This window comes from Salvelinus sp. IW2-2015, linkage group LG17, assembly GCF_002910315.2.
Source record: "Salvelinus sp. IW2-2015 linkage group LG17, ASM291031v2, whole genome shotgun sequence".
Lineage (NCBI taxonomy): Eukaryota > Metazoa > Chordata > Actinopteri > Salmoniformes > Salmonidae > Salvelinus > Salvelinus sp. IW2-2015.
The window spans coordinates 7,555,515-7,583,329 of record NC_036857.1 but is presented as its reverse complement, the minus strand read 5'-3'; the positions used below and the strand labels follow the sequence as shown (position 1 = coordinate 7,583,329).

The window sequence follows — 27,815 nt, the reverse complement described above, 5'->3', positions numbered from 1 at the left end:
TTCATCCTGTCGTTACCCCGATACACAAGCTGCTCTCTTCGCCTGTCGTTACCCCCGATACAACTGATCTCTGTCCTGTCGTTACCCGATACACAATGCTGCTTCTTGCCTGTCGTTACCCCGATACAACAAGCTTTCTCTCGTCATGTCGTTACCCCTATACACCGCTGCTCTCTTGGCCTGTCTTGGTTACCCTATACAACAAGCTGCTCTCTGGCCTGTCTTGTTACCCGATACAACACCTGTCTCTTGGCCTGTCTTGTTACCCATCAACAAGCTGCTTCTTGGCCTGTCTTGTAACCGATACAACAAGCTCTCTCTCGTCTGTCGTTACCCTGTTACAACAAGCTGCTCTCTTGGCCTGTCTTGTTACCCCGATACAACAAGCTGCTCTCTTGGCCTGTCGTTACCCCGATACAACAAGCTGCTCTCTTGGCCTGTCGTTACCCCGATACAACAAGCTGCTCTCTCGTCCTGTCTTGTTACCCTGGTCTGAGGCAGGTTACTGCATCATTTCCCTCCACTGTTTTTCTTGTTATCTGCATCTTCATTTGACAGCTTCTTCCAGCCAAGAGGCCAAAAGAGGCTGATATGAGAGAATTCTAAACGGGTAGTAGATATTAACCTGAGAGGATGGGATAATGTTTTTTATTTTTTTTATCTTAGATAAAATGAGGAGTAGCATCATACCAGCCTTACTCAATCACCTGACTACAATTCCTCTCTTGCTGTGAAATTGGGGCAGATGATCACATGGCATGGTAATTGGTCTGACAGGTTATTTTAGAGGTGGTTTATGTTGTCTTTAGCATCAGTCAAATTGATAGGAACGATTGTTCTGCAAAGAAAAAACATGACAGGCTACTTTTTACAATTTAATGAAGATTGATGCATCGAAATGTGCAATTATTTGTCCATTTGTAGTTTAGCACTTGAGGACTCATACAACAGGTAGAGTATTGTGTACTGTGGACTTCAGTAGTGTTCTCTACAGCAGTGGTTCTCAACCCTCGTCCTGGGGACCTAAAGGGGAAAAAAAATTCTTTTTGCCCTTGCACTAACATACCTTTCAAATGATCAGCTTCAGCTTGTTCATGATTAATTATTTGAATCAGCTTTGTTTGTACATGGGCAAAAATAGGTCCCCAGGACCAGGATTGAGAAACGCTGCTCTACAGTGAGAGAGACAGGCTGCCGTGGAGCCTGTCACTGAATGCTAAGTAATTCCGTATATGGTGTGGCGAGACTCCTATTGTGATGAGTCACCTGGAGGATCTGAGGRCCAAGGGCAAAACCTGAGGTAGACAGTCTGTCAGAGTGGCCCTGCAGTAGGCTACCTCTCACTGGCTCTACCCTGTGGCTTTGCAGAACCCTTGTGGCTAAGACATCTCTCTCTACATACAGATTTCAATTTCCTTCCCATGTCTCGTCTCCTCCCTGGACTCCACATCATTTAAATGACGAGCTTCAGACACTTAATTGGAGTGTCAGGAAGACAAGCAAGGACTAAGAGGACAGATAATTGCTTGTACCTCTACTTGTACTGTCTTATAAGACGTTGTCATTGTTGTCATTGTTGTCATTGTTGTCACTATTAAATATGACCAAAACCCTGTTTCATAGGCGACTGGAATTTAAACTGACTTTCCAATCTTATCCTAGAATAAATTGCATTTAAAAGTAATAAAAAAGTGTGAATCCTGCACTACCATAATGTGTTAGTAATGTCCCGTGCAGGTATTAGCTACTGGAGGTCTGGTCACAAGTGGAGTCCTATGGCAGATCCAATCCCATTGAACTCAATAGCTGAAAGCTATGTCTAATCAAGGGTAGCGTTTGAGAATGACACTGTGGGATGACATTGTTGGGATAATTACATTTTCTCCCACATACATAGCTAGACAGATAGGCCCATGTAAAGAAATGAATGAGAGGGTCCTTCTCCTTGGCAACAGGACAACTGTGCTAGTCATTAGCTAAATGGGCTGACAGAGCAATAGAGGACATTGGGTTTGGGCAGCCAGAGCTAGTATCCTAGTGCCACTTCCACCTGCATGAATAGAAGAGTGTGAAAGTAAGTTTCTACTACTTAACTATGATATCACATACTGTATATGGATTATTTTCTCTCTGTGTAGTGAGACAGAGGAATCTCTGCTGCCTGAATTTCAGCATAATTGCCTCAGAAGAAAAGCTTTCAGTCATGGACGGACAGAATCGCTCGCCAAAATAATGAAGAAAAGGAAAAGCGTTATCTTCCTGCAGCCATTCAAATAGGTTAATGGGGAGGAGATGTCTCCATTTTGACTGAATAAAGAGCTTGTCATTCTCTCTTCATATGATTACTGTCTCTTTGTGATGGGATAGAGGAGGGCCTGTGAGCTTCTGATGAGTCTGTACTGTATTTCAGTATGATGAGTGCAGAATGAGTCTGTACTGTATTTCAGTATGATGAGTGCAGAATGAGTCTGTACTGTATTTCAGTATGATGAGTGCAGAATGAGTCTGTACTGTATTTCAGTATGATGAGTGCAGAATGAGTCTGTACTGTATTTCAGTATGATGAGTGCAGAATGAGTCTGTACTGTATTTCAGTATGATGAGTGCAGAATGAGTCTGTACTGTATTTCAGTATGATGAGTGCAGAATGAGTCTGTACTGTATCCACCAAACTCAGATGCAAGATTTGGTCACTGGAGGAATTTGTTTTGTTCCACTAAGGTGTTGGGTACATTACTGTACTTGTATAATAATGGTTGTACTGCCGTGCCACTGTTAAATGTTCATATCGCGTGCACACACACACACACACACAGTATCAATCCGTTTTGCGCTGTGTTTGTTCTCAAGGCACCATCGCTGGGCACTCTGATGGGGGTGTACCTACCCTGCATCCAGAATATCTTTGGTGTGATCCTGTTCCTGCGGATGACCTGGATGGTGGGCATCGGAGGGGTCTTTGGCTCCTTCATCATAGTCTTCATGTGCTGCTCCACGGTGAGTCTGGAACATATCCTTCTCACAAACCTACTCTCTTCTGTTCTCCTCCTTCTCTCATTCTTTCTTCCCCTCATCCTCTCTCTCTTTATATCACCCTCCATGTTTCCCTCTCTGTCGGGAGAGCTCTTTTTCTCTTCCATCCACTCTCTCTCTCTTTCCCCTTCTCCCTCTCTTTCTCTATCCCAATGTCCATCAGTGTTAGAATGGGCACTGTGCCTGCCAGAGCAGAGGCCAGTTTGCAGCTCTGATAAGGATATACTTAACACCACTTCCATTTTAATTCTGTTTGATGTCCAAAGCTCTCCCAGTTGAGTAAATCCTAGTTTAATCCTGTTTTGACCTGAGGTAACCCTACAAGCTTTACAGAATACATTTACAATTCATCCCTTCACTTACAGAAATAGCTTTTAATTTACAATGTTGTATACATAAGTATATTTTGGGTTTCTATACATGCTGGTTCATAGAAATTTCATCATTTGTTACTAAAAAATAATTATATAACCCAGAACAACTGAAACTTAAATTCCAGAATGCATTTGGAATGTWGGATAAAAAATAAAAWAWAAATGGTGTTCCTTTTGATTAATTCTGGTTTGTCTCCCCAAGGGTCTAAAAGCTATAGCCTTAGTAGTACTAGCCTTGAGGACTATCTCCCCCCATGAGCCAACCTCCAAACAATAGGTGACCACCCTTACCTCCGTGTATCTCAAGATCCAGTAACAAATTAAGGCTAGCTAGCACTCTAAGCTACTATCAGCTCCATTACTGCCGATTAGCATGTCAGCAACAGTACTAAAAAAAGGCAGATACAGCCTGTCCAATCAAAGGACTGATCAAAGACAACATCAAACCCCAACAGCTCTGATTAGGCAGTGAGCTCAGGACTCTACAGGACTGCTACTGTACCTTGGGCCATACATAGAGGTTGTGACCTGGACTRGAGTGGGACCAGTGGGACATCTGTTCCAGTCCCACTCCAGGGATTTAAAAAAAATGTATTTCACCTTTATTTAACCAGGTAGGCTAGTTGAGAACAAGTTCTCATTTGCAACTGCAACCTGGCCAAGATAAAGCAAAGCAGTTCGACYCATACAACAACACAGAGTTACACATGGAATAAACAAACATACAATCAATAATACAGTAGAAAAAGTATATATACAGCATGTGCAAATGAGGTAGGATAAAGGAGATAAGGCAATAAATAGGCCATGGTGGCGAAGTAATTACAATATAGAAATTAAACAGTGGAATGGTAGAAAATGCAGAAGATGAATGTGCAAGTAGAGATACTGGGGTGCAAAGGAGCAAGATAAATAAATAAATACAGTATGGGGATGAGGTAGTTGATTAGATTCCACCTGTGGTAAATTCAATTGATTGGACATGATTTGGAAAGGCACACACCTGTCTATGTAAGGTCCCACAGTTGACAGTGCATGTCAGAGTAAACACCAAGCCATGAGGTGGAAGGAATTGTCCGTAGAGCTCTGAGACAGYATTGTGTTGGGGCATAGATCTGGGGAAGTGTACCAAAACATTTCTTCAGCATTGAAGGTCCCCGAGAACACAGTGGCCTCCATCATTCTTAAATGGAAGAAGTTTGGAACCACCAACACTCTTCCTAGAGCGGGCCACCCGGCCAAACTGAGCAATCGGGGGAGAAGGGCCTTGGTCAGGGAGGAGTTCTTCTGTGGAGATGGGAGAACCTTCCAGAAGCACAATCATCTCTGCAGCACTCCACCAATTTGGCCTTTATGGTAGTGTCACGATCGTCTATGGGTGAGAGAGAGGACCAAGGCGCAGCGTGTGCAAAATACTTTCTCTTTTATTTAGAGAAGGGAAAAACACGAAACGAACACTGAATACAAACTAAACAAAACAACCGTGAAGCTAACGACGTAAGTGCATAGACAAGCAACAAACGTTCAACATAGACAATTACCCACAAAACCCAACTGCCTATGGCTGCCTTAAATATGGCTCTCAATCAGAGACAATAAACCACAGCTGCCTCTAATTGAGAACCAATCTAGGCAGCCATAGACATACAAACACCTAGACAAGACACTGACCCATTAAACGTACAAACCCCTAGACAAACCAAAACACATACATTCCCCATGTCACACCCTGACCTAACTAAAATAATAATGAAAACAAAGATAACTAAGGCCAGGGTGTGACAGGTAGAGTGGCCAGACAGAAGCCAATCCTCAGTAAAAGGCACATGACAGCCCACTTGGAGTTTGCCAAAAGGCACCTAAAGACTCTCAGACAATGAGAAACAAGATTCTCTAGTCTGATGAAACCAAGATTGAACTATTTTGCCTGAATGCCAAGCGTCACATCTGGAAGAAACTTGGCACCATCCCTACGGTGAAGCATGGTGGTGGCAGCATCATGCTGTGGGGATGTTTGTCAGTGGTAGGGACTGGGTGACTTGTCAGGATCAAGGCAAAGATGAACGGAGCAAAGTACAGAGAGATCCTTGATGAAAACCTGCTCCAGAGCGCTCAGGAACTCAGACTGGGGTGAAGGTTCACCTTCCAACAGGACAACGACCCTAAGCACACAGCCAAGACGAAGCAGGAGTGGTCTCTGAATGTCCTTGAGTGGCCCAGCCAGAGCCTGGACTTGAACCCGATCGAACATCTCTGGAGAGACCTGAAAATAGCTGTGCAGCAACGCTCCCCATCCAAACTGACAAAGCTTGAGAGGATCTACAAAGAATGGGAGAAACTCCCCAAATACAGGTGTGCCAAGCTTGTAGCATCATAAGACTTGAGGCTTTAATCGTTGTCAAAGGTGCTTCAACAAAGTACTGAGTAAAGGGTTTGAATACTTGTGTACTGTAAATGTGATATTTCATATTTAATATTTTTTCTCAAATGTCTAAAAACCAGTTTTTGCTTTGTCATTGTGGGGAATTGGGTGTAGATTGATGAGAGGAAAAAAACAATTTAATCAAATTTTAGAATAACTCTGTAACGTAACAACCTTTTGAAAAAGTCAAGGGGTCTGTTCCGAACTGTTTCGGATGGGAAGCATGCAGACGGACACCTTTAGATAGAAAAGACAGCAGGGTTTCAGAGGATGGGAGAAGTGTCCAAGCTATCTCTTATAAGAGATTATAACTTAATGCTGATTTGACGCTTCATGTTTTCCTGTCTTGTTCTACATTGTACCAGACATGGGTTCAAATACATGTGCATTTGAAATGACAAAAAATATTTGATTTGAAAAGTAATTTAAATACCTGAAATTGTATTTGAACCCAGGTCTACTTTGTACATGGTTATCAGTTCACATCACTGTAAATTTACATATAGCATGTGTCCTCACTTGATGAGGGGTAAGGTGATCCCAGATCTGTGTCAAAGGGCAACTTCTTACCGGAGCTTGTCTGTCTGCCCAGGGATGCTCAAGGAGCATGATTCCCAGTAGAGCAGTCCCAGGGTCCCTGGCCTGCAGCATCAGATAACAGTAAAACAATTAGGGCTTTATCTGTGCTCCTCAGAGAGCAGGGTCACTTCATTACCAGCTGATAAGGAGTCTCATAGCAGTGCCACGTCACCAGGCCTGTTGGGCTCTGAGAGGGCCCCGTCGCCACTTAATACACACACACACACACAGCTCCAGGCGTGCCACTGGAAACCCACACTGAAGAGGCATTGATTGAGCGCAATCATCTCTCTCTATCGTGTTCATAATGTCACTCTCTTTTTGTCTCTCCGTGACTCATTCTCTCTCCCTGTGTCCTGACATCTATTTCCTTCATTGTCTTTCTCTATCCATCTCTTTCCTTTAATCCAGATATCTTGTTCTTTCTCCCTCTGATTCCTCCATGATCCATTCAGTATTTGTCTCTATCTAACCATTCTGACTAACACTCTTTCTCTGTCCTAACTACCTCACTCGCTCTCTTTTTTTCAACTCTGACTGTCTCTGTCCTTCTCTCTTCTGTCTCTTTTATTTACTTCAATGCTTCCCCTCTCACAGGCACCTGTCTCTCCCTCTCACAGACACCTGTCCCTCCCTTTCACAGGCACCTGTCTCTCCCTCTCACAGACACCTGTCCCTCCCTTTCACAGGCACCTGTCTCTCCCTCTCACAGACACCTGTCTCTCCCTCTCACAGCACCTGTCTCTCCCTCTCACAGGCACCTGTCTCTCCCTCTCACAGCACCTGTCCCTCCCTCTCACAGACACCTGTCTCTCCCTCTAACAGACACCTGTCTCTCCCTCTCACAGACACCTGTCCCTCCCTCTAACAGACATCTGTCTCTGCCTCTCACAGACACCTGTCTCTTCAGTGGTCAGATATTTTTGATAATGATATTTTTCCACCCATCAAATAAGTAAGGTTATTTACAGGTATGCTCATTTGATCCTAAATCTGTTATTAAGGTTATTTACACAATGGGTTAACTGATCCTAAATCTAAGGGAAACTTTTATCTCAAGCCTGCAGATTGTCCCCACCTTAGATATAAATACTGACACTATAGATGTCTATGATCTCTGTCTTTTATTTCTGCCAGGATGTTGATTAGATTGATGAGTTCTCAGGTTAGTTCAAGGTTGCATTGTATGTTGTCATGATCGATCATCWGRCAAATACACTGAACAAAAATATAAACGCAACATGCAACAATTTCAAGTTACAGTTCATATAAGGAAATCAGTCAATTGAAATCAATTCATTAGTCCATAATCTATTTATTTCACATGACTAGGAATACACATATGCATCTGTTGGTCACAGATACCTTACAAAAAAGGTAGGGGKGTGYATCAGAAAACCAATCAGTATCTGGTGGGACCACCATTTGCCTCACGCAGCACAACACATCTCCTTCGCATAGATCTTGATCAGGCTGTTGATTGTGTCCATCAGCTTATGTTTCAGCATGATAATGCACCATGTTGCAAGGATCTGTATTCCTGGAAGCTGAAAATGCCCCAGTTCTTAATTGGCCTGCATACTCACCACACATGTCACCCATTGAGCGTGTTTGGGATGCTCTGGATCAACTTGTACGAAAGCGTGTTCCAGTTCCCGCCAAGTGGGACAACATTTCAACGGCCTGAATGTCACAACAACGGGCCTCAGGATCTCGTCAAGATATCTCTGTGCATTCAAATTGCCATTGATCAAATTCAATTGTGCTCATTGTCCATAGATTATGCCTGCCCATACCATAACCCCACCGCCACCATAGGGCACTCTGTTCACAACGTTGACATCAGCAAACCACTCGCCCACACAACGCCATACATGCTGTCTYCTATCTGTCCYGTACAGTTGAAACCGGGATTCATCCGTGAAGAGCACAATTCTCCAGCGTGCCAGTGGCCATCGAAGGTGAGCATTTCCCCACTGAAGTCGGTTTGCGACGCCAAACTGCAGTCAGTTCAAGGCCCTGGTGAGGACGACGAGCACGCAGATGAGCTTCCATGAGCTGGTTTCTGACCGTTTGTGCAGAAATTCTTTGGGGAAGGCTTTCCACTAGATGTTGGAACATTGCTGCGGGGACTTGCTTCCATTCAGCCACAATAGCATTAGTGAGGTCGCGCACTGTCGATTAGGCCTGGCTCGCAGTCGGTGTTCCATTTCATCCCAAAGTTGTTAGACGGGATTGAGGTCAGGGCTCTGTGCAGGCCAGTCAAGTTCTTCCACAGCGATCTCGACAAACCATTTCTGTACGGACCTCGCTTTGTGCACGAGGGCATTGTCATGCTGAAACAGGAAAAGGCCTTCCCCAAACTGTTGCCACAAAGTTGGAAGCACAGAATCGTCTAGAATGTCATTGTATGCTGTAGCATTAAGATTTCCCTTCACTGGAACTAAGGGGCCTAGCTTGAACCAAGAAAAACAGCCCCAGACCATTATTCCTCCTCCACCAAACTTTACAGTTGGCACTATGCATTCGGGTGGGTATGGCATCCGTCAAAGCCAGATTAATCCGTCGGACTGCCAGATGGTGAAGCGTGATTCATCACTCCAGAGAACGCGTTTCCACTGCTTCAGAGTCCAATTGTGGTGAACTTTGAACCACTCCAGCCAAAGCTTGGCATTGCGCATGGTGATCTTTGGCTTGTGTGCGGCTGCTTGACCATGGACACCTATTTTATGAAGCTCCCGGAGAACAGTTCTTGTGACYTTGCTTCCAGAGGCAGTTTGGAAGTCGGTAGTGAGTGCTGCAACTGAGGACAGACGCTTTTACGCGCTATGCGCTTCAGCACTCGGCAGTCTCGTTCTGTGAGCTTGTGTGGCCTACCACTTTGCAGCTGAGCRGTTGTTGCTCCTAAACATTTCTACTTCACAATTAAAGCACTTACAGTTCACTGGGGAAGCTCTAGCAGGGCAGAAATGTTACAAACTGACTTGTTGGAAAGGTGGCATCCTATGACGGTGCCACGTTGAAAGTCACTGAGCTCTTCTATAAGGCCATTCTACTGCCAATGTTTGGATATGGAGATTGCATGTCTTTGTTCTCGATTTTATACACCAGTCAGCAACGGCTGAGTGGCTAAAATAGCCGAATCCACTCATTTGAAGGGGTGTCCACATACTTTTGTATATATAGTGTATTTTTGTTCAGTATATAACTAAGAAACTATTTTGAACCATCTTCACAAGGTTCATACTGAAGTATGGCATAAGGATAGAGCATCACAAACAATATATTATTAAACTAAGAATCAGAACTCTGCAGCTGGTGAATAAAATATATTTAACTGCTCCTCCATTTTAAATGTATAGTTTTCTCWCCCCACTGACTCTCTTGTCTCAGACCATGCTGACAGCGATCTCCATGAGTGCCATCGCAACGAATGGAGTGGTYCCAGGTGAGTGCGTAACACAGTGTGTGCATGCGTGGGAGGCCTGGGTGCCGCAGGGCAATCCTGTTGTATTTCCAAGCAATTAGGTTTTCATGTCCTCTGATATTGCTCAGGTCTGTGGACAGGTAATACTTAGTCTCGAAAACCCGACCCTATGCAACAGTAACTAGGGTCTGGTTTCGACGACGGACTCTTTTGAAAACTTTGATAAGGGGGAAAAAAATCTGGGGTGGGGTGCTCAGACAGAGAACTCTCCCAACAAATCACGAGGCAGACATGTCAGAAACTCGCAATTCGAAACCAAAGTTTGCAAGCAAAACCTTTGCAGTGGTTTTAGCAAAGATAGTTGATGCAAACTATTCACTTTCTAAATGCACTCATTAAAAAGTACCTCTGTGATCTCCATCTTGCTAGCTACTATTTAGTATTCTATTCAAGCAGATAAGGTAGTGACGTAGGCAGTTCCACTATGCCAAAATGACGTTATATTACATACAGACGCTGTTAAGCCGAGGCATTTGAAAATATGCAGCCGAAGTACAATGAGAGCAGATACAAATTCATTGCTTTAACTAATTATGAAAATGTTAAGAGAATGTTGAGCAACGTAATAAAGTAATGACTTTTCAAATAAGTTACCTTACACGTTAGGTTGGCTGACAATTTGTTAGCTACGCTGTCCTTACCAACCACATAGCATATCATTACAGTAGTATGTACCGGTATGTTAGCTAGCTACATAATGTTAGTTGGCTACTTATACATCAAACTTGTCAGTATATTAACTYTAGGCTATCTAACTACCCAACGTTTACTGACTTGATTATTCTCGTCATTCTTAGCTTAGCTAAATGGTATAGTCGTTGTGCGTTTGATGGACATTCGGGTGCTTTTGTAAATTCACTCTGGCCATCTACTCTGATTTCAGAGCACTCTCGTCTGAGTGTACAAGAGCACAGAATAATGAATTCATGAGCGCTCAACACCCGTTGAATATGGCCGGTGTCGATAAACGTTGGCAAAAAATCATTATTAAATTGTTGTCAGCAGCACAGTTACAGTCACCAACGCTCTGGATAACATGAAAACTGCCTAACCAGCTCTTCTAGGGTGAGTAAAATGGTCAGTGGTCTCATTTGTGTCTGGAAGTAGCTAGCAAGTTAGCTTGGGTGTTTGGCTGCCGTTGTAAGGTCAGAACGCTTAAATCAACCCTACTCCTTGGCCCGAGCGTCCAGTGTGCCCCCCGAGAGCAAAACGCCCTGAATTTACAACCGGCCAACCTGACAACGCCCTGAATTTACAACCGGCCAACCTGACAACGCTCTGAATTTACAACCGGCCAACCTGACAACGCTCTGAATTTACAACCGGCCAACCTGACAACGCTCTGAATTTACGAGCACATTGACAACGCTCTGAATTTACGAGCACATTGACAACGCTCTGAATTTACGAGCACATTGACAACGCTCTGAATTTACGAGCACACTCTGGCATTCCAGATTGAATTTAAGAACACACCCAAAGTCGTAAAATGTCTAACTAGTAATTTGTTATGCTAACTAGCAAGAGGTTGCATAGCAACAGCATCAACTTCCGGTAGACAGGCAAAGAGCTAGTACGCTCAACTGAAAGCATACTGCTCGTTTACAGTATACTAAAATTAACTAATAGTATATACTCATTATGTAGTATACAGTATGTTAGCATGGGTATTCGAACACAGCTTAGGTAATGCTAGCATGGCTAAATCAGAACCACACTGTATTAGCGCCGCTTCCACCACCTGCACAAAGTCAAAGTGTGAAACTATTCTATTCAGAAACCTAGAATCTATTTTGTACCTATCCATAAAACCATAGTAATGTAGAGAAAGTCTAGAACTGTATTCAAGCTCTCTCTAACATGCCTAAGCAATGTCTATGCAGCACTATCTTTTTGTTTACGAATTACTGCTTCTGCAGATTCAAGCCCCAATTCTTTAGACTTTTGTGCAGACCTGGGGTTCATCTTTGAAGACAATGTTGCAGAAATAGAGCCAAAGAGGAATGCCAATGGTTGTGTTTGTGTGTCTCAGCCGGAGGCTCCTACTACATGATCTCCCGTTCCCTGGGGCCTGAGTTTGGCGGAGCTGTCGGAATCTGCTTCTATTTGGGGACTACTTTTGCGGGTGCCATGTACATCCTTGGTGCCATCGAACTTCTGCTGGTAAGGATAGATGCTTGCTATTATTTTATTGTTTTGTTTACTATCTGTTTTGTATTCCTCTGTGCCTTTTCCAGCGTTTTATATTGGGGCGAGACCACAACATTGATTAATGCAAAGGGAAGATGTGCACTCACATGTCTGTGTTCTTCAGTGTAGATTGTAATGCAAGAGATGAGGATGCAGAAAGCTACCCACTAAATACAATCAATTGAAACCCATTATGTTGATATCTTTTCATTTTAGACAAATATGAAAAGTTGTTGCAATTCCTGAGGGTTTTTTCCTTAGAGACATAATATCTCAATTATCACGAATTTATCCAGCAAGCTGTCACACTCAGAGCTTTCTTTAGATCTGATGCTTTTTCAAAATAATTCTAAGTGCATTTCCTTTCATCTGCTGGTTCATTTGTTAGTGCCTTGTCTGTTCCATCATCCACCATCATAAAAACAATACCATTTTTATTACGTTTATCTGATGTCTCCAATGTTTGAGATCATGTCTGATCTCTCTTCTCACTCCCTTCCTCCTTTTTTCCTTCATCCTCCTTTTCTGACACTTGCTCCCATTCTCTCCCTCCATCCTCATACCTCCCTCTATCATTTTTCATTTTTAACACACCCTTTCTCTCCCTGCATCCTATTCTTACTCTCTCCTCTCTTCCTATCTCATTTTCTCTTCTCTTCCCTTCCCTCTCTCTCTCTTCCTCCATCTTTCCCTTCTCTAGATTTACATCCTTCCCCAGGCGGCCATTTTTAAGATGGAGGGTCTGGAAGGGGCTGATATGGAGGCAGCGATGCTGAACAACATGCGCGTGTACGGCACCATTGTGCTCAGTTTCATGGCCACGGTGGTGTTTGTTGGGGTCAAATATGTCAACAAGCTGGCTCTGGTCTTCTTGGCGTGCGTTATTCTGTCCATCCTGGCTGTTTACGCTGGGGTCATCAAGACGGCCTTTGAACCCCCTGTTTTCCCGTAAGTCTGACCTGACTGAGCCTTGTGCACTTTTCCGCTGTTGCTCACTTAAAGATTGAATCCACATTGGGGGAAACAGCGCCATTGTTTGCCCCAGCGCCATTGTTATTGTTTTGATTTTGTTGATGAAAACAGAGGAGAGGCGCATTCGTCAGCGTGGGAGAAAAAAGAATTCGCTGCATATTCTGCTGTCCTACCATGCGTGGAATAATGTCCAGGGGGAATGGTGTTTGTTGTTTGCAGTCATTTCTTTGTTGTTGTATTATACCAAACAGACATGGGAGTTTGACCAATTAAGGTTTCCAACTTTAAAGTTGTTAGAGCTTTACAAAAAGAACTAAACAAATGTCATGATGACCCTGTCTCTGGTCATGTTTAATGTTTACTTAATTTACTCAGTTAAGTCATGAGACTTGCATATTTATGTTAATTTCTGTAATGTTTTCCTAACCTCTAAATAGACCGGTGGCTGATGATGTCTTGTCTGTCCTCCCCCTACAGCGTGTGTATCCTGGGGAACCGCACTCTGATCTCCAAGGGATTTGACGTGTGTGCCAAGGTCATTGAGAGGGACAACGGCACGGTCACCACCAAGCTATGGAAGATTTTCTGCGACTCGGAGTTCCTCAARGCTACCTGTGATGAGTACTTTGCCAACAACAATGTTTCTGAGATCCAGGGCATCCCAGGGGTCAGCAGTGGTATACTGGCTGGTAAGAAGTGCCCCATTCAGAACGTATTGTAAGCTAATGTAGTCTGTAATAGAGAGACATACTGGTACTCCACAAGAGGTATGTAATTATTATGATGTTTGTGCATCTCTCTTTCTCTCTCTCTGTCTCTGTCTCTGTCTCACTCTCACAGAGAACCTYTTTGGTTACTACCTGGAGAAGGGAAACTTCTTGGAGAAGCGGGGAATCTCAGCCATGCAGGACCCTGACGCTCCCATCACCAACTCCAACCGTTACGTCCTGGCTGACATCACCAGCTTCTTCACCCTGCTCGTGGGGATCTATTTCCCCTCTGTCACAGGTCAGTCAATGCTGGGGTCACAGGTCAATCACTGGGTCAACAGTCAGGGGTCACTGCTGGGGACGGACTAGGCCAATCATATACCAAAAGGACAGTATGGGTACAGGCTTTTGTTTCAGCCAAGCACAAACCTGATTAATCTAATCACCTATATTAAGTTATTATAATTAAATTAACATTTTACCTTATGATTTCAAAGTAAATGCTACATTCAAAAAAGCACTGCTTGTATACTTTGACTAATAATTTGCTTATACAAGGGCACCTAACAGCAGTATTGGATTTCTCACATGAGAAACATAATTCCTATTGTTATATCCAATTTATAGTAACCTGGGAGTCTCTCCACAGTCCCAAATGCAGAGAGAGAGACAGAGAAATACTTTCCAGAACTGATGACACTAGAGGAGCTGAATGAGGTGAAATTAGATCAAGTGGAATTTCTGCCAAAAACCACATCAGCAGAAAGTCTGGGGAATACATGAGTCACATTCCCACTATCATCCCAGTTTCATAACCACTGAATAAAATGCCCATTGTTTACAAGCATTTGCTCTGRGACATTAGTATTATCATGTTTTGTGAGAGCTGCTGCTGGTGATGTAAAATGGTTTGTTGAACACTGCACCAGTTAAAAACAACAAACAAAAAAARACAGTTGCTATTACAAGTAAAGAATTAAGATTTTTTTTTTTTGGGCCTCCACTTTATCACTTTCAGAAAGCACTCCCTAGCTAGCACAGTAAAAATAAATAAGTAAAAAAACATGTGTGAAACATAGGACAAGCCATTACACATCAAGTGTGAAGGATGGGAATTGATCCTGTTTCTCCCCCTCCCCCCCACCCCTCTTCTGTCTCTCTCCTCTTCTGTCCCTCTGCCTCCCAGGTATCATGGCTGGCTCTAACCGCTCTGGAGACCTGCGCGATGCCCAGAAGTCCATCCCCATAGGCACCATAGCAGCCATTACCACTACTTCTATAGTCTGTATCCTTTACTACAGTAAATACTGCCAGTCTTACTGGAGCAGTCCATGTTTTTTTAACCTTCTCAGGGACTACTGACGAAAATACGCTGGAATGTTACATATAATATATGTGACGTTTGAATAGACAATATGAAGCATTTGATTCTTCATTTAGTTTTAGGTTTTGTAAATGCTTAGCGTTTTTTGGGAGACAGTTTGTACTAAAGCCTGTAGGTACAGTGTATTTGTATTTATTAAGGATCTCTTTTAGCTGTTGCCAAGGCAGCAGATACTATTCCTGGGGTCCAGCAACATTACGGCAGTTATATACAATTAAAAATAAATTTCATAACACTTTTCACAATGCATTAAGTGTGCCCTCAGGTCACTACTCCACTACCACATATCTACAATACAAAATCCATTGTGTGTAGATTGTGTGTGTTAGCATGTGTATGTGTATGTGTATGCTTGTGTCTGTGCCTGTGTGTGTGTCTCTTCACAGTCCCCACTGTTCCAAAAGTATTTTTTATATATCTGATTCTACTGCTTGGATCASTTACCTGATGTGGAATAGAGTACCATGTAGTRATGGCTCTATGTAGTACTGTGATAGCCTCCTATAGTCTTTCCTGGACTCTGGGATTTTGAAGAGACCTCTTGTGGCATGTCTTGTGGGGTATGCATGGGTGTCCGAGCTGTGTGCCAGTAGTTTAGACAGACAGCTCGGTGTATTCAGCATGGCAATACCGCTTACAAAAAAAAGTAGTGATGAAGTTAACCTCTCCTCTACTTTGAGCCATGAGAGATTGACATGCATATTATTAATGTTAGCTCTCTGTGTACATTTAAAGGCCAGCCGTGCTGCCCTGTTCRGAGCCAATTGTAATTTTCCTAAATTCTTCTTTGTGGCACCTGACCACACGACTGGACAGTAGTCCAGGTGCGACAAAACTAGGGCCTTGTTAATAGTGTTGTTAAGAAGGCAGAGCAGCGCTTTATCATGGACATACTTCTCCCCATCTTAGCTAATGTTGCATCAAAATGTTTTGACTATGACAGTTTAAAATCCAGGGTTCTTCAAGCAGTTTAGTCACCTCAACTTGCTTAATTTCCACATTATTCATTATAAAATTTATTTGAGGTTTAGGGTTTAGTGAATGATTTGTCCCAAATACAATACTTGTTGATTTTGAAATATTTAGGACCAACTTATTTCTTGCCACCTATTCTGAAACTGACTGCAGCTCTTTGTTAAGTGTTGCAGTAATTTCACTCGCTGTAGTAGCTGACATGTATAGCATTTATTAATCCGCATACAAAYGACACACTGGCTTTACTCAAAGCAAGTTGCATGTCATTAGTAAATATTGAAAAAAGTAAGGGMCCTAGAAAGCTGCCCTGGGGAATTCCTGATTCTAACTGGATAATGTTGGAGAGGCTTCCATTAAAGAACACCCTCTGTGTTCTGTTGGACAAGTAACTCTTTATCCACAATTTAGCAGGGGGTGTAAAGCCATATCACATACGTATTTACAGCAGCAGACTATGATCAATAATGTCAAAAGCCGCATTGAAGTCTAACAAAATAGCTCCCACAAATGTTTTATCATCAATTTCTCTCAGCCAATCATCAGTCATTTGTGTATGTGCCCCTGCATGTTGAATGTCTTTCCCTATAAGCGTGCTAAAAGTCTGTCTGGTCAAACACATTTCTTCCCAAAAGTTTACWTAGATTGTAGGCTTAGATTGAAGATATATCAAATGGGAGTGGCAATATCGTCCACTATCATCCTCAGTCATTTTCCATCCAAGTTGTCAGACCCAGGTGGCTTGTCATTATTGATAGACAACAACAATAAAAAATCTCGTCTTCCAAATTACAATTCTTGTCTTTCATAATTTTGTCAGTTATACATGGATGTATAGTGTCGGCGTTTATTGCTGGCATGTCATGCCTAAGTTTGCTAATCTTGACAATTATAAAATCATTAAAATAGTTGGCAATATCACTGGGTTTTATGATGAAGGAGCCATCTGATTCAATAAATGATGCAGCTGAGTTTGCCTTTTTGCCCAGAATTTCATTTAAGGTGCTCGAAAGCTTTTTACTATCGTTCTTCATATAATTTTTTTCATAGTATATTTTCTTGTTTTTTTAATTCAGTTTATTCACATGATTTCTCGATTTGCAGTATGTTTTTGTGCAGACACACTTATTTGCCATTCCTTTTGCCTCATCCCTCTCAACGATACAATTTTTCCATTCCTTATCAATCCACAGGGATTTAACAGTTGTTACAGACGTTTTCTTAACAGGTGCATGCTTATTAGTAACTGGAATAAGCAATTTCATAAATGGGTCAAGTGCAGCGTATTGTTGCTCTTCATTGTGTAATGTGTGTATTGTGAGGTGTTCCTTCACTGCTCCTCCCAGACATGTCTGCCGTGGTCCTGTTTGGGGCCTGCATRGAAGGGGTGGTCCTGAGGGACAAGTGAGTTATTTGTATTCCACTCTACATCCACTTCCTGTATTACTATAGCTAGCATCGTTGCCTCGTGAGTCTTGCCCATCTCAAAATCAATACTCTCCCACTAATTGTCCATGTAATCAGATGCAACACATAGAATAACAAATAATACTTAAAGGACTTGATTGAGAATGTGTGCACTGAATTGATACTGCAATGGACAGTGGATGAGGCCAGCTGTTATGACAAAAACGAATTGAAAAAGTCAACTTAGATCTGTCTCTCTGACTTCAGGTTTGGTGAGGGGGTGGATGGTAACCTTGTAATTGGTACCCTGGCGTGGCCTTCACCATGGGTGATCGTGATTGGCTCCTTCTTCTCCACCTGTGGGGCAGGGCTTCAGAGTTTGACTGGAGCGCCACGCCTCCTGCAGGCCATTTCCCGCGATAGCGTAATCCCTTTCCTTAAAGTGAGTAAACACACACACATACATACATATACACTAGCACTATTTACTTCGTGGAGTGGTCAATCAGCGGACATTGGTAATTTTCTGTAAAGATTATACTGCATACTATTACCAGAACCACTGTTTCTACTCTTCTAATACCATCGAGACAATTTCTCTGTTTGTTCAGAGAAATGTAGATCCACTCTACTCAAATAGCTCTCAAGTGTGTCGGGGCTAGCAGTGATTACTAATTCATGGTCCTACTATAGTCCAGGCTCAGGTTGAGTTGCTGTGACAMGAGCTGGCTGTCACCCCCACTGATTAAATGAGGAAAAGTTTCCCAGACTGAGCAGACATGTCTAACGTGTGATATAGGGACGATAGTGATTAATCATGCTGCAGCAAGGACCAGTGTGACCTGAATGAGAGGACGAGAGGGGCTGAAACTCTTGCAGTCCACTCAACTTAATACTACAATGTGCTGTGCTATAGGTTCAGGTGTGCGTGCATGCAGGTGTGGGTGTTAATAGTTCATTGTACCTCACTGTTGTGCGTTGTCTGTAGGTGTTTGGGCATGGCAAGGCCAACGGAGAGCCTACCTGGGCCCTACTCCTCACAGCCAGTATCTGTGAGATCGGCATCATCATCGCCTCTCTGGACGCTGTTGCCCCCATCCTCTCCATGTAAGACAACCACATGTCTAATATATACTCTGCTTCTCCTGAACACACCATGGAGATGGTTATGTCTTGGTAGCAAGTATAGCTGTTCTGAGTTCTTCTTTCTCTCTCTGTCTAGGTTCTTCTTGATGTGCTACATGTTTGTCAACCTGGCCTGTGCCCTGCAAACTCTGCTGAGAACCCCCAACTGGAGGCCTCGCTTCAAGTTCTACCACTGGTGAGTTAAACAACTCAACATAGCAGACATAGCTCTAGATCTTAGCCATGGAATCATCGCCAAAGAGCGCTGCTTAGCTAATATTCTCAGGTGTGAAACAGTCTATTATAGCATTTGTGTTTTGCACTGGATATCAAGCCAGACCAGGTAGGTTCCTGTTGGGAAGCTGTTATTTACCTGAGTAGTCTGCCAGAGACKCTGTGGGAGKCTGGCTTAGCCTATAATGATCCTCTACTGGCTCGAACGTAACAACAGCAGACAGAAAGAAAAGATATCCTGTCTCCAATCTGTGGCCATTATTATAATCAGTGAGTGGTTTGACTTTCGCAGCATCAAGCAACAGACTGAGGATATAACTTCCTGTCCCTCTCCCCAACAGGGCTCTCTCCTTCCTGGGCATGAGCTTGTGTCTGTCGCTCATGTTTATCTGTTCCTGGTACTACGCCATTGTTGCCATGGTGATTGCTACCTGCATTTACAAATACATTGAGTTCGCTGGGTGAGTGAGCTTCCAACCTTGGACTACAAAGCAAAGAAAAATCACAACTAAGAAATTATATATAACAGTAAAAATAAAGAAAAACCCTGGAATGAGTAAGTGTGTCCAAACTTTTGACTGGTACTGTATATGTATTTTTATTTATTTAACCTTGAGATTAAACATCTATTTCACACGAGAGCCCTGTACACATTACAATGAAAACAGAATAAGAAAACATACTCATATATGTGTATAAAACAATATAATTCAGCACACAATAACAAAATAAACATATTTAATCAAATCAATCACATTCAACTACATAGAGGTCCTCAATCAATAATGTAAACTGCCTGAGTGACACCAGCACATCTAACTGCAGTGAACTCTGCCGATTGTTCCACAAATTAGGGCAAAAGAACAAAACGCKGATTTTCCCAAATCTGTGGAAACTGAAGGGATCGCTAGTATTATCCTTTCCTGAGAACAGGTTTGGTAACTTATGATTCTTAACTTAATTAATGAAGTTACATATGAGGGGAGTTTCTGTAAGATTGCTTTGTAAATAAATCAAAGATAATGCAGCTCTCTTCTTACGGACAGAGAGGTCCATCCCACATTTTTCAATGATGAGTCCTAAAATTGTCCCCTGTGATAAAACGTATTGCGGAATGGTACAAAGGTTGCCGCATGCATGTAAACAATATCACCAAAATCCAAAATATGGAGAAGCGTTGTTTGAACAATTTTTCTCCTGTTTTCAATACAGAGGCATGATTTATTTCGATATAAACAGACAATCTTGAATCTTAGCTTCTTAGACATATTTTCTATATGCGTTACGAAGGACAACTTGTCATCAATCCAGACACCCAGGTACATATTGAGAAACAAGTTCAATTTGGGCTCCATTTGTAGCGCAAATATGCAGGTCCTCAGTGTCAACATTTCATGACCTAGAGAACAGTATGAGCTTGGTTTTACTTGTATTTAACGCATCATGAAGGCGCCGGAGGGGATAGCTGCCGTCTTATCGGGTCTTAATCAACCATGCTATTTTTTTTTTTTTTTTGCGTTGTTCGTAACTTGTTTTGTACATAATGTTGCTGCTACCATCTCTTATGACCAAAAAGAGCTTCTGGACATCAGAACTGCGATTACTCACCTCAGATCAGAGTTTTTCTTCAATGAGTCAGACGGGAGTGATATACTACAGACACTAGGCCCAGATCCCCGCAATTCGCTGAAGAAGGAAACGGARAATTTAGCGGAAAAATATCAGGGTGCCTTGTGAGGATCAGGCGACGAGTGGCTAATCTGCCTTTGCCTTCCATTCTGCTAGCTAAAGATCAATCGCTGGAAAATAAATGGGTCAAACTGAAAGCACGTATATCCTACCAACGGGACATTAAAAACMGTCATATTTTATGTTTAACCGAGTTGTGGCTGAACGACGACATTAAGAACATACAGRTGGTGGGTTAWACACTCTATCGACAGGATAYAACAGCAGCCTCTGGTAAGACACGGGGCGGGGTCCTATGCATATATGTAAAGCGCCATAAGCAAACAGGAAAACGCTCATRCAGAGGTGGCGCTCCTAGTGGCCGGGGACTTTGATGCAGGGATATTTAAATCAGTTTTACCTCATTTCTATCAGCATGTTAAATGTGCAACCAGAGGGGGAAAAAATTCTAGACCACCTTTACTCAACACAGAGACGAGTACAAAGCTCTCCTTCGCCCTCCATTTGGCAAATCTGACCATAATTCTATCCTCCAGATTCCTGCTTAGAAGCAAAAATTAAAGCAGGAAGCACCAGTGACTCGGCCTATAAAAAAGTGGTCAGATGAAGCKGATGCTAAACTACAGGACTGTTTTGCTATCACAGACTGGAACATGTTCCGGGATTCTTCTGATGACATTGAGGAATACACCACATCAGTCACTGGCTTTATCAATCGAGGACGTCATCCCCACAGCCATGGATTACAGGCAACATTTGCACTGAGCTAAAGGGTAGAGCTGCTGCTTTCAAGGAATGGGACTCTAACCCAGAAGCTTTTATCCCACTATGCCCTCAGATGAACCATCAAACAAGCAAAGCGTCAATACAGGACTAAGATCGAATCGCACTACACCGGCTCCGACGWTCGTCGGATGTGGCAGGGCTTGCAAACTATTACAGATTACAAAGGGAAACACAGCCGAGAGCTTCCCAGTAACATGAGCCTACCAGACGAGCTAAATAACTTCTATGCTCACTTCAAGGCAAGTAACATTGAAACATGCATGAGAGCATAAGCTGTTTCCCTGATGACTGTGTGATCACGCTCTCCGCAGCCGATGTAAGTAAGACCTTAAAACGGGTCAATATTCACAAGGCCACAGGGCCAGGCGGATTACAAGGACGTGTACTCCGAGTATGCGCTGACCAACTGGCAAGGGTCTTCACTGACATTTTCAACTTCTCCCTGTCTGAGTCTGCAATACCAACATGTTTTAAGCAGACCACCATAGTCCCTGTGTCCAAGAACACTAAGGTAACCTTCCTAAATGACTACCGACCCGTAGCACTCACGTATGTAGCCATGAAGTGCTTTGAAAGGCTCACATCAACACCGTTATCCCAGAAACCCTAGACCCACTTCAATTTGCATACCACACAAACAGATCCACAGATGATGCAATCTTTATTGCACTCCACACTGCCCTTTCACACCTGGACAAAAGGCACACCTGTGTGAGAATGCTATTCATTGACTACAGCTCAGCATTCAAACACCATAGTGCCCTCAAAGCTCATCACTAAGCTAAGGACCCTGGGACTGAACACCTCCCTCTGCAACTGGATTCTGGACTTCCTGARGGGTGGTAAGGGTAGGTAAAAACACATCCGCCARGCTGATCCTCAACAAGGGGGCCCCTCAGCGGTGCGTGCTCAGTCCCCTCCTGTACTRCCTGTTCACTCATGACTGCACGGCCAGGCACGACTCCAACACCATCATTAAGTTTGCTGATGACATAATAGTGGTAAGCTTGATTACCGACAATGATGAGACCGCCTATAGGGAGGAGGTCAGAGACCTGACCGTGTGGTGCCAGGACAACAACCTCTCCCTCAACGTGATCAAGACAAAGGAGATTATTGTGGGCTACAGGAAAAGGAGGACCAGCATGCCCCCATTCTCATCGACGGGGCTGTAGTGGAGCAGGTTAAGAACTTCAAGTTCCTTGGCGTCCACYTCATCAAGAAACTAACATGGTCCATGCACACCAAGACAGTCGTGACAGTCGACAAAACCTATTCCCCCTCAGGAGACTAAAAAGATTTGGCATGGGTCCTCGGATCCTCAAAAGGTTTTACAGCTGCACTATCGAGAGCATCCTGACGGGTTGCATCACTGCCTGGTATGGCAACTGCTCGGCTTCCGACCGCAAGGCACTACAGAGGGTAGTGCATACGCCCAGTACATCACCGGGACGAAGCTTCCTGCCATCCAACCTCTATACCAGGCAGGTCAGAGAGAAGCTGTCACGTTCCTGACCTATTTTTATGTTATTTTGATTATGTTTAGTGTCAGGGCGTGAGGTGGGCATTGATTGTGTTGTGTTTGTTAGTCTATGGTGTTTGTATGTGTATGGATAGTGTTGTTAGGTTGTCTAGTTATGTCTATGCGGCCTAGATTGGGTCTCAATCAGAGACAGCGTCATTCATTGTGCTCTGATTGGACCATTTTAAGGTAGCCATAGGCAGTAGGCTTTTGTGGGTGTTTGTTACCTGTCTCTGTGTTTGTGTTCTGCACAGATAGTCTGTATCGGTTTTGCACGTTTGTTATTTTGTAAGTTGTTTGTAGTGTTCACGTTTCTTAAATTAAACATGTTGAGCACTGGCTCGCTGCATTTTGGTCCTCTCCTTCACCCCAGGAAGAAACCCTTTACAGAAAACACCACCACAAACCCGGACCAAGCAGCGTAGCAACGGGGAGCAGCAGCGGCCCAGTACACAGGACTACTGGACACAGGGGAATGGTCTTGGGAGATCATGGACGGAAAAGGACCCGGGAAGGGTTGAGAGAATCGCCGTTCTCGGGAGAAGGAGGCAGCCACAGCCCAGGGCGGTGGATTGAGAGGCAGCACGTAAAGAGGCTGGAAGCGCGAGCTCACCCAAAAATTTCTTGGGGGGGGCTAAAGGAGTGTGGCAGAGCCGGTTGATACCTGAGCCAACTCCCCGCTTGCCGGTGGAGAGGAGGCGTCGTACTGTCACACCGTTGTTATCGTAAAGCGCACGTGTCCCCGATACGCGTGCTTAGCCCAGTGCGGGCTATTCCACCTTGCCGCACTGGGAGGGCTAGGTTGCATCGAGCCGGATGCCATGAAGCCGGCCCAACGTATTGGCCTCCAGTATCGTCTCCCCGGCCGGCGTACATGGCACCAGCCTTACAGGTGGTGTCCCCGGTTCGCCTGCATAGCCCAGTGCGGGCTATCCACCTGCCGCACTGGCAGGGCTACGGGACCATTCAACCTGGTAAGGTTGGGGAGGCTCGGTGCTCAAGAGCACGTTCCTCCTTCACGGTCCGGTATATCCGGCGCCACCTTCCCACCCCAGCTCAGTACCATCAGTGCCTACACCACCACCAGCGTTCCAGTGCATCTCCAGAGCCCTGTTCCTCCTCCACGCACTCTCCCTATGGTGCGTGTCTCCAGCCCAGTGCCTCCAGTTCCGGCACCACGCACCAAGCCTCCTGTGCGTCTCCAGAGCCCTGTACGCACTGTTCCTTCTCCCGCACTCGCCCTAAGGGCGTGCCCTCAGCCGGTACCTCCAGTTCCGGTAACACGCACCAGGCCTAGGATGCGCCACGAGAGTCCAGGCCCTGTTTTCCCCGCACTAGCCTGAAGGGTGCGTTCCTTAGCACCTCCTTGTGTACCTCCAGCGTTACTACGCCGACCACCACCAGGCCTACGCGTCTCAGCCGGCCAGAGTCTGCCGTCTCCCAGCGCCTGAGACGCCTCGTAACTGCCCGTCTGCCCAGCGCGCCTGAACTGCCCGTCTGCCAGCGGCGCCTGAACTGCCCGTCTGCCAGCGGCGCCTGAACTGCCCGTCTGCCCAACGCCGCCTGAACTGTCCGTCTGCCATGAGCCTGCAAAGCCGCCCGTCTGCCAGAGCCTGCAAAGCCGCCCGTCTGCCATGAGCCGCTAGAGCGTCCCCAGACAGGAGCGCTAGAGCCGTCCGCCAGACAGGAGCCGCTAGAGCCGTCCGCCAGACGGAGAGCCGCTAGAGCCTCCGCCAGACCGATCAGCCAGAGCCTCCGCCAGAACGGATCAGCCAGAGCCTTCCGCCAGACCGGATCAGCCAGAGCCTTCCGCCAGACCGGATCACCAGATCCCCAGACCGATCACCAGACCTTCCGCCAGACCGGATCACCAGAGCCTTCCGCCAGAAATCTGACCAGCCAGAGCCGTCAGCCAGCCATGACCAGCCAGAGCCGTCAGCCAGCCATGACCAGCCAGCCGTCAGCCAGCCAGGATCCGCCAGCCAGCCAGGATCCGCCAGCCAGTCCGGAGCTGCCGTCCTCAGTCCGGAGCTGCCGTCCCTCAGTCCGGAGCTGCCGTCCCTCAGTCCGCTGCCGTCCTCAGCGACTGCCGTCCCTCAGTCCGAGCTGCCGTCCCTCATCCCGGTGCTGCCCCTTATCCCGATGCTGCCCCTTCAGTTAGGTGGGTTTAGTTGGAGGTGTCATTGTGTGGGGATACGGAAGCGGGGAGTGACTATGGTGGTGTGGGACAGCGTCCAGAGCCGGAGCCACCACCGTGGAGAGATGCCCACCCAGACCCTCCCTAGACTTTTGGTGGTGCGTTCAGAGTACGCACCTTGAGGGGGGTTATATCACGTTCCTGACCTATTTTTATGTTATTTTGATTATGTTTAGTTGGTCAGGGCGTGAGTTGGGGTGGGCATTGTATGTTGTGTGTGGTTGGTTAGTCTATGGTGTGTTGTATGTGTATGGGATAGTGTTTGTTAGGTTGTCTAGTTATGTCTATGGCTGCCTAGATTGGGTCTCAATCAGAACAGCTGTCATTCATTTGTCTCTGATGGGAGCCATATTTAAGGTAGCCATAGGCAGTAGGCTTTTTGGGTGTTTGTTACCTGTCTCTTGTTTTGTTTTCTGCACCAGATAGGTCTGTATCCTTTGCACGTTTGTTATTTTGTAAGTTGTTTGTAGTGTTCACTTGTTCTTATAATTAAACATGTTGAGCACTGGCTACGCTGCATTTTGGTCCTCTCCTTCACCCCAGGAAAAACCCTTACAAAGGCCCTAAAAATTGTCAGACTCCAGCCACTCTAACCATAGACCTATTTGCAGACCTGAGTTCTGTTGCTAGATAAATCTGAATCCTTAAACGAGCTGTATACCCAGGCCTGTTTTGATAGCTTCTTCAGCAAACAGTAATGACAACAGTGTCAAACGCCTTTGACAGGTCAATAGACAAAGTAGCACAGCTCTTTTTAGCACCCAAGGCATTGACAAGATCATTAACAACTATCATTGTTGCTGTGGTAGTATTATGCCCAGGCCTAAACCCTGATTGGTTTATATTAAAAATATAATTATCAGGTAAAAAGGAATGAAGTTGTACATTAACCAAGGATTCAGGAATCTTCACTGAAGAAGGTCGTCTTGAAATGGTGCGATKGTTGTCAAGATCCTTTGTATCCCCACCCTTATGTAGTGGCAGCAAGTGCGGATTTCCATGGTTTTGGAATACTTCCTGATAACAATGTTAATTAAAATGTGGGCTACTGAGCCAGCAATAAAGGGAGCTGCACACTTAAGCAGACCAGGCTGCAAATGATCAGCCCCTGTGGATTTTTTTTGTCTAATGTTAGCAACGCAACCAGGACTACTTTATCGGTGAATTTCCCAAAAGAAAACTCCTGACCAGCATTTTCAGTTAGTATATTTTCACCAGCATCCAAACTATTATTTTCAAGAGCTGGCTTTGAAATACATTCAAATATATASCCTGCAGAGATAAAATGGTGATTACATGCATTAATGATATCAATTTTGTCATTATAGGGCCCGAATCTAAATTAATTTATTGGGGGAGAGAAGAGGKGACACAACCCTTCAGTGACATAACAACTTTCCAAAATGTAGCTGGGTTCCCTGTACATTCAGATAGTGTATGAACATAATAATCAGATTTAGCTTTTAAAACTATTTTTATACACACCGATTTCTCAATCGCCTGAAAGACTGCCAGTCTGGGAGTCTGTGAATCTAGCTTTGGCCCAGGCAGCATCTCTGTTGTGTATTACTTCAGATAGCTCTGGACTGAACCAAGGGCAAGACCTATTTTTTAATTCTCCGTTTTTAAAGGAAGCATGTTTATCTGCAATACAATTGAAAACATTTGAGAAGTGGTTCAGAGCCAACTCTGGGTCAGGTATAGATGTAATACAYTCAAAGTCACCAAAATTAAGATKACAAAAGAAGGCCTGTTCATTAAAAATAAATGTATTCCTCTTGTTTGGTAAAACGAGGTTTGGATCTAGTCATCCGTATATCTTTGACACATACAATGGGACAGTGGTCACTAATATCCAAAGAAAATACCCCACTCCCGGCATATTTCTCTGGAGTATTTGTAAATATGACGTCAATCAAAGTTCATAGGGTCCTTTAAGTTTGGACGAGTAGGCTTTGTAATCAGCTGGCACAAATTTAGATTAGTACAAAAATCCTTTAACCAGTCAGTCAGCATCCTGCGTTCCACATGCAAGATTAAAATCTCCAGCGATCAACACCTCTGAGGTAGTAAATATTGCAATTAAATCAGTGAGTTCGTTTAGTACACACTTCTTGGTGGAGGGTGGACGATASGTTCCTATAACTGTTATTTTTTGGTTTAAACCCAACTAAAGACTTAAAGCCAACCATTCAAATTGTTTAGGACTGGTGGTAGCCTTTAACAGAGACAAAGAAAGCAGATTATTTGTGTAAATAGCAACACCACCTTTGCCTTTCCTATCAGCCCTAAACACATTTTAACCAGGGCTTTATCAGTTAACCAAGTTTCAGATAAAAATATCAGGGTCTGCCTGAGAGGTCCACATCCTGACATGATCCATTTTAGGTAATAAACTATGAATGTTAAGTTGTTAAAATGTCAAACCTTTTCTGCATTTAAAATCACACAGAGTTTCAATACAAGTCAGATTACTTTGAGATTTCAGAACAACAGGAGACTCAAAGATTGGATTATGAAAGAAAACAGAGTAGGAATAGCAATGAAATTTCTCCAGTTAGCACCATTTGGCCTGTCACCACTTTCAGACACAACATGTGGAACTCTCACAGTGACCAAAGAGGAGATGGTAAAAACTGACTTACATGTAATGCTAATATTGTCCTCACATCTATCTATATATATATATTACATTACACAAACAGTACCAGTCAAAATTATTTATTATTATT

The 27,815-nt window shown here is 44.2% G+C and overlaps 1 protein-coding gene across 1 annotated transcript in view; it reads left to right on the top strand.

Moving 5' to 3' along the window:
* LOC111976942 (solute carrier family 12 member 5) overlaps positions 1–27,815 on the top strand; it is a 132,801-nt gene that overhangs the window by 84,153 nt on the left and 20,833 nt on the right. Inside the window, exons 4-15 of the mRNA XM_024006124.2 lie at positions 2,851–2,997; positions 9,802–9,856; positions 11,928–12,058; positions 12,786–13,033; positions 13,535–13,746; positions 13,898–14,065; positions 14,954–15,052; positions 17,470–17,527; positions 17,798–17,972; positions 18,519–18,637; positions 18,753–18,851; positions 19,231–19,350. Of these exons, the coding sequence (XP_023861892.1) occupies positions 2,851–2,997; positions 9,802–9,856; positions 11,928–12,058; positions 12,786–13,033; positions 13,535–13,746; positions 13,898–14,065; positions 14,954–15,052; positions 17,470–17,527; positions 17,798–17,972; positions 18,519–18,637; positions 18,753–18,851; positions 19,231–19,350 (1,631 nt within the window). The remainder of the gene's footprint in view (positions 1–2,850; positions 2,998–9,801; positions 9,857–11,927; positions 12,059–12,785; positions 13,034–13,534; positions 13,747–13,897; positions 14,066–14,953; positions 15,053–17,469; positions 17,528–17,797; positions 17,973–18,518; positions 18,638–18,752; positions 18,852–19,230; positions 19,351–27,815) is intronic.